This window comes from Myotis yumanensis, unplaced genomic scaffold (genome assembly GCF_028538775.1).
Source record: "Myotis yumanensis isolate MYYU_CA2020_CCGP unplaced genomic scaffold, mMyoYum1.0.hap1 SCAF_4, whole genome shotgun sequence".
NCBI lineage: Eukaryota > Metazoa > Chordata > Mammalia > Chiroptera > Vespertilionidae > Myotis > Myotis yumanensis.
This window is the reverse complement of record NW_027223755.1, coordinates 80,715,931-80,728,393: the sequence shown is the minus strand read 5'-3', so window position 1 is coordinate 80,728,393 and position 12,463 is coordinate 80,715,931. Positions and strand designations below refer to the sequence as shown.

The 12,463-nt window shown below is 49.1% G+C and overlaps 1 protein-coding gene across 11 annotated transcripts in view; it reads right to left on the bottom strand.

The window, feature by feature from the left end:
- The window catches only part of CUX1 (cut like homeobox 1), a 375,359-nt gene that overhangs the window by 56,346 nt on the left and 306,550 nt on the right, over positions 1 to 12,463 (bottom strand). For 5 of the 11 annotated variants that reach the window (XM_070412727.1, XM_070412730.1, XM_070412731.1 and 2 more), the window contains 3 exons: positions 10,803 to 11,644; positions 8,547 to 8,712; positions 7,966 to 8,022 (listed from right to left, as the gene is read on the bottom strand). The exons of 5 other annotated variants lie outside the window; for them this stretch is intronic. In XM_070412727.1, coding sequence (XP_070268828.1) covers positions 7,966 to 8,022; positions 8,547 to 8,712; positions 10,803 to 11,644 — 1,065 coding nt within the window. The remainder of the gene's footprint in view (positions 1 to 7,965; positions 8,023 to 8,546; positions 8,713 to 10,802; positions 11,645 to 12,463) is intronic. One more of the 11 variants, XM_070412728.1, reaches the window with a different exon arrangement.

The window sequence follows — 12,463 nt, the reverse complement described above, 5'->3', positions numbered from 1 at the left end:
CCAGAGCCTTGGTTTTCTCAATCCAGAAGACGGAGGAAATCACGTCCATGATTAAGGATTAAAGACATTAGCATTGTGCGGGGCACACAAATGATGTAAATACGCCAGTTTCCTCGTTTTATTCCAATTACTTTTCTAAAATTACCTGAGGATTTTTAGGCATTTAAGCTTCTTCATCTTTCCCTAGAACCAAACCACTGAAAACTGAAGTCCTCATTTGCTCCTATGACCTATTTTTGCCTCTTGTACTAAATGAGCAATGTACTATAAATTCGACTTTCTAAAGAAAGTTTACAAGGGAGAGAAAGGAGATGTGTCTAGAGACCTGTGATGAGGGCCTGCTGGGGCTTCCTCCAAAAAGGGAGTTAGGACATGCCAGCACGGAAGATTCAGGCAAAGCAACTGAGAGAACTTGATGGAGAAGGTTCTGCCACTCACCCATGTTAAGAGTCATCCCTACGTCCAGACAAGAAGGCCTGGTTCAGCACTAGTTTGCCCCAAATGGCCTGTGTGATGACCTGCAGTCTTACTCTCAAAGCTCAAGATTTTGGGCCAACTTCAAGGAATGGTAGACGAAGGGACAACGTCAAAGGACGGATGGCATTTCAGAGAAACCAAGAATCGAAGAGCTGCATGTAGGTCCTCCTTCAGGGGACCCTGGGTGCTGGCTGCCACCCGCAATGTTCGCACTTGATAATTTCCACCCAAGGAATGAGCGGCTGGACTTCTTTTCTGTTTCAAAGTCAGAGGCCTGACGTTTCATGTGTGCAGATATGCTATTCTACAGCTATCTGTGCACACACAACATATAATGGCGGCAGTGGCAGCTGCTGTTCTGGAGGCTTTTATACACAAACTCATTTAAACCTTCCAACAGTCTCAGGCATAGGTACTTTATTTTTCCTATTTTACAGAAGAGATCAAGTCACTTGCCCAAAGCCACACAGTCATCAGCGGCAGAGGCAGGGTGAGCCCTCGGCAGTATGCTCTGAGCCTGCTGGCATACTGCTGCTTATGTGTGCTGGCTACTGCAAGATAGTTTATGTTTTGCTGTAGAAATCAATCTAAATACCTCTCACTAGTAATTGGTTAAATAAAATATGATATATCCAGATACAGAAATTCCCTACAGCTGTAAAAAGAGGGAACTTTATGTACTAACCTAGTAGTCTCCACCATGTATTGCTAGATGAGAAAGCAAAGCCCAGTGCCTGAGTCCTGCCCTTCTGAGTGGAAAAAATACCTAATACATGCGTTCTCTGCAGGAAATTGGGAACACAATCACGTGTGGGGAGGGCCATCTGGGGCTGGGGGATGAGGGAGGGCGACTTAGTTTTTAAAAAGGTGGAAGCCCTTTTATATCTTACATTTTGTAAAAATGGTGCACTTTATTCAGGACCCCCCCCCCCCCCCCCCCAAAATAATAGGAAAAACACTGAAATTAACCTCTTTAACTCTCTCCCTTTTTGGAGAGGCACAGCGACAAATCCCACTCTGGGAGCAGAGAACTCTGGGGGCTAATTTATGCTGGAGCAGCCTTTCCCAGGGACATATGCTGCTTTGAGATGAAACACTGAGTTGCCATCTCGCTCAGTGGCCACCCGGGCATGCCTGTGCAGGGTCTGCAGGTGCACTGTGCTCTAGGGGAGGACAGGCTGGGTGGGGTGGGCTCGGCTTGTCCTACCCATGTGTTACAGGCGTGAAAGGGCCTCCACAATCCCTCTGCCCTCCTGTGTTAATGTTGCAGGGCGGCTGTTCCAGGATCACATGACCAGTCCCCACTGTGAATCTACCAAATGCTGGGGATGGCTGGGAGAGCTGACAAAGCAGCGTCCACACACAGGGAATACAGGGAGGTGATCATGACCAATCACCTTTCAAAGAACTTCGAGAAGTGCGTCCTCCTCTCCTGCAGCGTGCAGGCGGGGTGGGGGCTGCCCCTGCTCTGCCTCACCCTCCTCTGAGGCTGCTCTCAGGGGCGTCGAGCTGCAGCCTGCCTCTCATCTCTCTTGAAGAGTTAGCTGCAGACAACCGAACCCCTTTTTACCTTAGCTCAGTCCAAATAAGGTCAAAATCACTGAAAAGGCACTGGTGAGAAATAAATACACAGAATACAGTTTCCTAGACCATCTTGGCAGGCACAGGGGAGAGCAAGACACCACACGGCACCCAAGGTGAGTAAGGACCTCCCAGACCCAGGGTGATGTGCTCCAACCCCTGCTAGCTGAAGTTCCAGGGCATATACTCCTGCGACCGACAGCCTCTTCATCCCCCCGCGCCCCCATTTGAACAGGGTCTTTCTCTTCATGGAGCTGAAGAATCTGCCCTTTGAGCATTGGGCCATCATAGCCCACTGACTAGTATGTCTTTCCCCATGTGATATCTTTGCTTCTCTACGACCGTTTTCTGAGCCTCACAAGCCCTACCGTGCAGCACTAGACAATTTCTCTTTGAACTGTCCAGCTTGCCTGGGGCATATTCAGCAGCTGTTGGTACCACCCCATGTCCCAGGCAGTGCTCACACTCCACACTGGAGGCCATGCTGCCGCTGTTGTCTTGAGACACTTGCCTGCCTAATTGTGGAGATGAAGCAGAGGAAGCTCTTTCCCTGGACACAAATCTGGCCCTTGGTGGTCCACCTGCTAAGGTCTTAGGCAAGGGGTTTCCAGTCTCTAGCTTCTGTCCTGTCTTCTTCGGAATGGGATTGGTGAGAACCCTGGTGAGCTGTGCCACCAATCACTGGCCAAGGCTCACCTCCTCTAAAAGAAAGAGCCACCACAGGGGAAAGGAGTACTCTGGGGTGATATGTGGTTTTGGGTGAGCCAATGCCACCACAGGGGCAGGCCACAAAGGTTACCTTCAAAGAGCAAAGGTCCTCCCTTCTATCCTGTGATGTACACCTTTCTTATTATACAAGCCTTAGGGCAGCAACAGCAACAGTATTCTACATAAAGAAAAGACAAATTCATCCACAATCCATTTTCCTACTGTCACTTTAAAAGAAAAATATAAGGCCTCTGAATTAGGGGCCTCTAATGCTTTCATCTTTTTCAAGAGTTCCCTTTTTGATGTGCAGAGCTCTCCACCTAGAATGTTCTTCTCCCTGACTCCTTCGCCCTTCACGACCCACTGCCCTCCTCTGGGCTCCCTCCCTCAGAGCCACGGGGCCCACCTCACACCTGCAGCTATACATAACCGATAACAGACAACAGGAAGGTAGGTTTGTGTCTGAATCCAGAAACCTGTCCTTTCTGACCTCAGAGTAGAAAATTCCCTAATAATGGCACTCTTGATTAAAAAAAAGAAAAAAGAAAAGTCCGAATGCAGGTTACAACCAACCAAGAAAGAAAGAAAGGAATGGGGCACTTAGTTCTCTTGGCCACCATATTCCGTGGGTGTAGAAGGCTGAACCCCTGGCCAAATGATGCGTAGTGGGAGGGGCACTTTCTGGTTGACATGCACTCTCCAGAATTCTTTTCTGTTTTTTGTTCTGTTGTCTATAGTTATGTATAAGTTAGTTATAGTCAAGCCTTTTCTGTTATTCAAAATAAATAAGGGTCAGAATAATTCTTTTTGGAGAGAACCAACAGTTACTTTCACTGATTTATTCTGATGAAAAAGAAGAGAGAAAAAATCAAATCAAATCCAGTCTAAGGCAGTGAATGGGGCTCTGCCTGCTTTAGAAAGTGCCATGGGATTTTTTTGGGGGGCAACTAGCCCCTCCTCTTCCTATTAGTGTATCCAAATGCCCCACCCTGATTTAGTCATTAAAACTGAGGAACTGATTGCTTATTCAAGGAAGCTGCATCAAATCCTACTGCTGAGTTCAAAGCACTAAAATCCTGGGCATATTTTCCTGGTCATCTCATGGGTACAAAGCAAGAGATGGTGCATATTAAAAGGAACACCGGCCTGTCCCTAACAAGGGGTTGTGGCCAGTAAATCTCCTGGCCGTGGAAGGCCATGTACAGCACACAGCTCCGTGGTCATCATATCAGGGATGGGGTACACATGGGACCACCCACGTTAGAGACAGACTGCAGCTGCTGTCTTCTCAGGAGGCAACTGATATTCTGCTGATTGAAAATAACAACACGGAGCCACGGAATTCGCCACGGGTGGGGAAGACTTGGAACCCGCAGTTCCTGACTGACACGCTGGGAAAAAGCCGGATATTTTGTGATTAATCTGAGGAGAATGGGCCATCCTTTTGCTTGTACAGCTTGCAATAATCCATCTGAAGCTGGGGTGGATGATTGTTAGCTACAACGCTGAAACACTCCCATATTAAAAAGTTATAAAGCCAAGTGCACTGGGCAACAATCCTCTATCAGATTTCTGTATGTAATGACTAAGGTGGCAGCCAGGACAATCCGTTCCTCCTCCCTCCCCTCCTCCCCTTTAGAGTTGTCTTCTTTCTTCTTCCCTAGGGGCAAAAAGATTAATCACACCAAGAGACCGTGACTATAAAGAGCTTTAAGGAATAAAAAAGAAAAAAATCCAATGGTTTACTACATCATATCTACCTATCTATGTACCTACCTACAAAGACACCACACACACACACACACACACACACACACCCTTTGCTACAGCTCAAGGCTTTCTTCCCTTTAAACACACTGCTAAATGGTAAGCAATTACTGCAGGCCATAGGCAGAGAACACAGCCTTGCTAGGCCCCTCCCTCTCCTTCTACATTAAATGTTCCTCCCTTCTGCCCCGCCCCCTGCATTGCTATTGCTAAAGCCAAAATCAGAAGCTAATGGGTGATGCCTGCAGCGGAGGAAGACAAACAAAAGGGAGACTTAGAGAACCAATTCCAAAGGACTACCTCCAATTCTACCTTCAAATAGGTCTGCCATATTAGATCAGAGTCCCTGTATATAACCACTGCCCCACCTCCCATGACACTGGACATGGGGGCTTTGAAAGAAGACAATACAAAAATGTTTGTAGAAAACTAGACTACCAGGAAATATATGAACAGGTAACTCATATGACTGGCATAGAACCCTCTGCACTCCTACTCTTCAAGGCCTCAACAGCTTCAACAAAAAGCACAGGTTACTAGCTGAAAATGGCACATCAACTTCCCTTAATGCCCAAGGCTATCACCCCAACGCTCAGATCATCAAAGGAGCATTCAGAAATGGTTATAACCACCAAGAGGAAAAAAATGATGCAATCATTGTTTCTCTCCCCTTATCATAAAACTGATCAGCAAGTTTGACATACAAATCATTAAGGAAAATAGAGATGCTGAGAGGCAACAAAGTTGGGCAGAAAGAGACAGACAGGAATTCTTCAGTGAGGAAAACAGATTCCTGGGTCAGCAGTTTCCTGTTTAAATGAGTGAGGCCATTCCACTCCTGGGGCACCCTATCGCCATGGTAACTAAGCACAGAGCCACGCATTAGGTCCACACCATCTTGGCAACAAAACTATAGCTCTTACTGAAGGGCTATGAACAGAAGGCAAGTCTTCCAAAGTCCTGCACCTGGGAGGCTAATCTGACCTCCAGGCTAGTTTGGCAGCCTGAATTCTCACCAATATTCAGGTATAAACCAACTCATGGTTGGAATTACCTTCCTGCAGCCAAGATGCCCCGGGGTAGAGACCTCATGGAGCCACCACCAAGGCAGAGCATCCTTCTGGGTCTGGAGTCTCTTGGAAGGATTCTGAGGTAGCCATGGTGAGAACAGGGACTCAGAATCCTGGAGAAATCCTAGGACCAGAGGCCTCACTCCCCTTTTCTGAGGGAGCAATGCTGAATGTTTCCTCAGAGACACTGCTCTTTTAAGCTGTCAAGAAGATTCTGGAGTCTTCTATAGGCATTCATCCCAATGATTTCCGTCACTGTAATTCTGTCTTTTGAATCTAAATGCCACATATTGAAAAGCACAGCTACTTTAATTCTTTGAAACAATCTTAAAGAATAACACTGATTGTAAAGAAACTTCAAACAAGGAAAACTACCAGCCACAATCCTGCCACTGTGCAAAGATCTTTCTTCCAATTTTGAAGCACTTTCTAGCTTTCTTGATCTAGAAAAGTATTTTTGCATAGTTACCATAATGATACTTGAAAGTTTGTATTTTCCTAGGATATGAGAAATATTTTTCCACATTTCTCCAGTCATTACAATCATTGTTTTTATTGATGGCTTCCCTACTGCTGACCGACCATGGGTGCACTGGGTAAGTGATGTGCAACCCATTTCCTGTCTTACTGAGATGACATAGGGAGAGGCCTGCCTGCCACTTCTTTACAGAAGCCACTGGTGCTTACTTTTATCGAGGCTCACTGCCTCCCCCTTCCTCTCTCTTCCAATCTGCAAACTCCCCAAGAGTTTTACATCACTTTATTTTATAAAGTAATTTGATATCTTACAAATATCATTTACATTCCTCTTAGGAGCCCTGTGTGTTTTCCTAGGTTGGAAATGTGACTGCTGTATGAATGTTCCAGCACGGTAGCGATTACCTGCTACACAACAAAAAGCCAAAAGCCATTCTTCCAAGATTTGTTCGGACACGGAGAAGGTTTTGGCATCGATCATAACTGACTTAGAACTGCACGAGATTTCCTGTTTTATTTAGGAACAGGGGGTTTTGATCTAAGAAATGTTAGTCACAGTCTGCCAAGTTCAGTCCTGACTCTGATGGGGTAGCAAAGGCTGTGGAGAGTTTAACAGGAGGCCAACTTTCTGTTAGAGCAAGAGGCAAGGCTGATTTTCCATGCAAACGTCCGCAAACTCTAGCACGAACAACTATGCCCATTATTTTCCCTGATGAATGCTGAATGTGAGCCAGTACTGCCTAAGTTCTCCAGGACTGGGCCAGCCCAGAAATGAAGGGAGAGGAAGGTCCACCTGATCCTTCTTCAGATGGACTATTCCATTTAGATATCCAGCCAAGAAGCCTACAGCTCGGGCAAGATGCAGCCTTCCAACCTCCATTTTGGTCAAAATCAGATGGGACACCTAAAACAAACAAGAAAACCCAACCGGGAACTTCGCTGCAACCTACGCGCTCGGGCTGCATCTGTGTGTGGGTTTGGCATCTTGTAGTGGTAGCGGCCGCTGCCGCCCAGCTGTTCCCTCACTACACATGTTTTCCCTCGTAAAACTTCCAGCAGGCTGGCGGGCTTCACGCTCCTCACTTAGCTTTGTTTGTGTTTTCAATGAATCAATGGGATATGGAGACTAATCAAGATGTTTAGAAAAATAAAGAAAGGAAAAAAGAACAGCTCGTGATGCTGGCTGTTCCTGAAAGCTGGGTGAGAAAAGCTCTGTGCAGGAAGGACCCGGAAGGGGGTCTAGGAGCATGGGCACGTGGGCCAGCCCTTGGGTGCACAGCAGAGGTGCCACCTCAAGGACCTTACAGATCTCAGATGCCATCTCTGCCCGTATCCCAGGCCCTCCATCACCTGCTCCCAGTCTGGATCCCTGGCTTCAGCCCCACTCAGCTGTGTCCCTGGCTCTCCATCCAGTCACATACTGAACTGACTCTTCCTGCCTTCATTTTCCTCTTGCTTGAAGGCAGCCTAGAATCTTCCAGAGGAACCTGACTGCCCCTTACCATGACCCCACTGGGAGTGATGCATGCCCATTCCTTGTGCCCTCCTATCAATGGAAGTCCCAAGCACAAAATCTGTCCCTGACTTGAACCGCAGCCTGCAGCTGTGAACACAAGGCTTTATACCTAGAAACAGACAGACTGATGAGAGAATGCGGCGAGGAGCAAGAAAAGGCTGCAGGAACTCTGCACTCAGCTGCCGACTCTCTCGCTCCCCATCAGAAACTACAACCACAAGGACACAGTTTGCCAACAGCCTACCATGTTTTCAGCTCCCATATCCAGAATGAGGGGCCCTTTGAGTATCCCTGTTTCAGACCAGAGGACAGGAAAACATATGTGGCAGGGAAATATTTCATACAAAACAAGAGTAATCAGCTATTTACCTGAGCTCACACAGCCTTGCTGCAGAGGGTCCTGTAGTGACGTCACAGAATGGAGGACTAAATAAGAAAAAGAAATAAAATTAAATGAGGAAAAAAGTCCAGGGGTTTAAAGCTTTCTAATTAACTGAGTTTAGCAGAGGGGGGACAGCATAGAGTCCCAAAGGCCTAAGAGAGGGTTCCCCACTCCTTATGGGGAGAGGCCAGAATGCGGGGTCCACACAGGCAGGCAAAGTGCTGCTGGTAGAAGGCAGGATCCTGTCTGGGGAACAGGCAGAGGCTGTCGCCCATCACAGCTTTCACCTCTGTGCCTTTGGCTGATCTTTCCTGATTCCCCGATTTAGCTACTTGACTTTTACTTATATTTATGTATAAACAGCATTTCCTTAATTGGTAACTCATTTTCTGCTGCTTATAAAATTAGCTAGGCACAATCTTCTCTCTCCTAAAAAACGAAGTGAGTCCCATGGCAACAGGTGGTGGCAGGAAGGGGGGCAGTTCTCTGCCTGCAGTGCCATGTGGCTGGCCGCCTTGTGCCCAGATGCCCCTTCTCCCGCCCTGCAGCAGCTCAGGACTGCCCTCACCTGGCCCCTGTTGTTGTCCTTGGACCGGCAGGACGCCCTGGCCCAGCTCGCCATTTAGCCAGAGCTGCATACGGATGAAGGGTTCGCGGCCTTTCTGGGTCAGCTTGCTCCATGGCTTTGGCCGGGACAGCATGTCACTGACACTGCCCTGGGACAGGCCCAGCACCTGGAATGGCAGACAAAGACCATTGCATCAGCGCTCAGGGGTGAGCGTGAGGCTGTAGTGACATGCACGCACGCTGGGAGGTGTGACAGAAGACGCACAGGGAGTGCTTCTGGGAGGAGTGGAGAGCCAGTGCTCTGAGGATGGGGATAGCCTGGGGTGGGGAATACTTTTCAAGGTCATTGCATGGTTATAGTCACAGCTTTCAGCTCCCAGGGAGAGGCAGCCTGGGAAAGGGAGGGGTGCTGAAGCCAAGGACCCCTTTAGAGGCAGAAGCAGCGGATACTGGTGGGATGTTGGAAGCCAGTCTCCTTTGCTGGTGCTGGGCCAAGTTGGCATTTAGAAAGATTTGCTCTCTCTGATCCCATCCTGCTCTACAGTAGGGGCCCAGAGGTGAACTGGTGGCAACGGGGGAGCCAGTCTGGGAGGAAAACTTGCTGTAGACAATCCACGAGTTGCACATACATTCCCGGGTTTTCTTATGCTCACATATGGCCATACATATGTATGGGCACAAACACCCCCCACAGGACACAGATGCAGCCCAGGGATATTTAGGGGCTGCATCCGATCAGTCTTTTGAAAAGTTCTCAAGTTTCAGAATAAACTGCACTCGTGGGCCAAACAAGTTCAACACTATTAAGTCTGCTAAATTTAAGGCATGAGCACAAATGTCTATTTAAATGTTCTCAAATGATATTTTTACAACACTGAACTAGAAATTTCAAGGGACTTTAAATTTTCATCCTCATTTCTATTCCCCCATCACCTTTTAAAAAATCAGGACAAAGAGATCACGATCAGGTATTGCAAGGATTCATAGCACCACACTGCGACCACTGAAGTGAAGGCAGGACAGTGTGGGGGTAGGGGTGGGTGGGTAGGCCCCTGAAGCCACTGCTGACCCAGCCACACACCCCTCAGGGAGGCTGCCTTTTAGGGGAATGGAGCACTTCTCATTATGCTCAGCATTCGTTACTTAATTTAAAATGATCCTGGGGTATTATGTTTATCTTATACTAGAGGCCCGGTGTAAGAAATTCATGCACTGGGGGGGGGGGGGGGGGGGGGGGCGTTCCTCAGCCTGGCTTGCACCCTCTTGCAGTCCGGGAGCCCTCGGGGGATGTCCATAGGGAGCAGGCCTAAGCCATCAGTTGGACATCCTTAGCGCTGCCTGCAGAGGTGGGAGAGGCTCCCGCCACCACCGCTGCGCTTGCCAGCGTGAGCCCAGCTTCTGGCTGAGTGGGGCTCCCACTGTGGGAGTGCACTGACCACCAGGGGGCAGCTCCTGCATTTAGCATCTACCCCATGGTGGTTAGTGTGCATCCAAGTGACCAGTTGTTCTGCTGTTCAGTCGATTTGCATATTAGCATTTTATTATATAGGATTTTACAGGCCTGGTAAATCCCCATTATCCAGAATCTAGTTACCAGGAAGTGCCAAGAACAGAAAGGGTCTGGGAGCTCATCCTTAAGCCACTGTGAGTCAGGGAAGGACTGTATGGAAACAAGGGCTTCCAGGGCTCTGGGCAGCCCTGCCCGGGGCCACCTCCAGCCATGCATTCCTGGGCAATCACTTAATCTCTGGCTGGAAAGTACCTCAGTGCCTTCTGAATCATGAGAAAGGTGCAATTATGCTTTACATAGCCTTGGTGTTCTCTGCATGCTGGCTGTCTCTCTATGTGGTCAGATCCTTTTTTGGCCAAAGAAGCCTGCAGAGCTGCCTCTGGGCTGCACTTGGCAGCAGAGGCAGGACTTTAATTCAGTCACCTGTCAGCTTGGGGCACGTAGGCAGTTAACTTCCCTGAGCCTTGGTTTCCTTGGCTGTCAAATGGCAACTTTACCATCCCCCTCACAGTGTGACTAAGTGGTCTAAAGGAGCACAGTTGGTTAGAGGGTCTAGCCCAGAACCTGGTCCCCAAAGGGACGCAGCAAATGGAACATTCACCAGCCAGCCTTTCCAGAAGTTTGGGAGTGGACAACCCATTATACTCATTGGTTAATGCAATGGATGACTGCAATGTCCTCTAGATACTTAGTTGTAAGCAATGAAAATAGACGGGAAAACCCAAGCACCCAAATCGAATCCCTTACCTTTTCCCCGAAGATCCGCTGACAAATGCCATTCTTGGCCAGCTTCTCTTTCACCTGCCGGGTGAGCTCGATGGTGTCCACCTCCTGGTACATGTAGATCTCATACTGCTCAGGCGTCAGTGGAGGGACAGAGGGCTTGGTGGGCTTGGACAGGGGCACGATGGGGGAGGAAGGCAGGGGGCTGTTCTGGGGCGTCTCGCTGCGGCTGGCTCCGGTCAGGCTCAGCTCTGAGCTCTGGGAGTACGGTGACTCAGCGCTGGGCCATTCTTTCCAGTATTCAGAGGAGGAGGAGGAGGGTCCCTGGAGCTGGCTGCGTTCAGCTCTAGCCTGGCTGCTGCCACCTTTTTCTTTCCCGCTGCTGGCTTCTTCGGCCTTTGTTTCCTCGGAAGGAGGGTTGTTCTTTCTCTCTGGCTGCACAGTGCTCCACCAGTGGTCCTTCCACCCGCCACTGCGGCCCAGCTCGTTCTTCACATGTCGCAGGACACCGGGTGTAGAGTCGGTGGCTCCCTGGAGGTCCATTCCAGGTGCGTCCTGGGACTCCTTTTTGAGGGCTGGGGGGTTGGGCAGAGCAGGGTTGCTGGAATCAGGGGCAGAGGCGGAGGCGGGCTTCTTCAAGGAGATGGCTAGAGGAGGGTAGCTGGACACCGAGGACATGGGCGAGGTGGATATTAACTTGGGGGTCAGGATGGTAATGTCAGTCTGTGTCAGTGGCGTTTGTTTTAAGGCGGGGTCGAGGGCAGCTTGTTGAGCCTCCATTTCTCGGCGGGCTTGCTGCAGGATGGAGCGGATGGCGTCATCGGAGTTCCCACTGCCGGATGTGGAAGAAGGCTGGGCGGGCTCTGCTGCACGGAACAAACACAGAAGAGGTTAGATGGTGGCCCAGCCGCCACCTCTCCAGGTGAGCATGCTTCTTTCACTCCACTTCTTCCTAACCTGACCTGCCACAAAGTGCAGATCACTTGGGAGAACTGCATAGCTCTATTTGTCCAGCCGTCCCCCATCAGTGAGACATTCATGCATCTTGTGTGATAAGACAGAGGGAGTATGCAAATAGTCAGTGACACCCATCCTGGACTTTCTTTCCCTGATGATTTAAAACTATTCTTGTGGTTTTTCTATATTCTAAAATGTTAGTGGTTTTGTCAAACTTTAGAAACATGATTTCTGTTAACAGTGTTGGTGAGAGACCAGTCTCCCAGTGTAAGTGACTGTGTTTGGGTTAGCCCAGATTCTCTTCTGGGTGGGTGACTGTCGTGTGGCCAGCAACCCGAGCCCCACAATGAGGGGCAATGGGCAGGGACCCAGGGCTGTGATCCCGGGGGAATCACAAGGCATCACTGGGCTTCAGGATTTCCATCTGTAAACTTGGGATGGGTAATGGACGAGATCAGTGGTCGGCAAACTGCGGCTTGCGAGCCACATGCGGCTCTTTGGCTCCTTGAGTGTGGCTCTTCCACAAAATACCAACTTCTGCGCATGGGCCATGAAGTTTCAATCGCACTGTTTGTGCGCACCCGCACGTGGTATTTTGTGGAAGAGCCACACTCAAGGGGCCAAAGAGCCGCATGTGGCTCAAGAGCCACAGTTTGCCGACCACGGGACTAGATCAAGGATTCTATTTTTTCTTGTTGTTGTTAATCCTCACCTGAGGATATTTTACC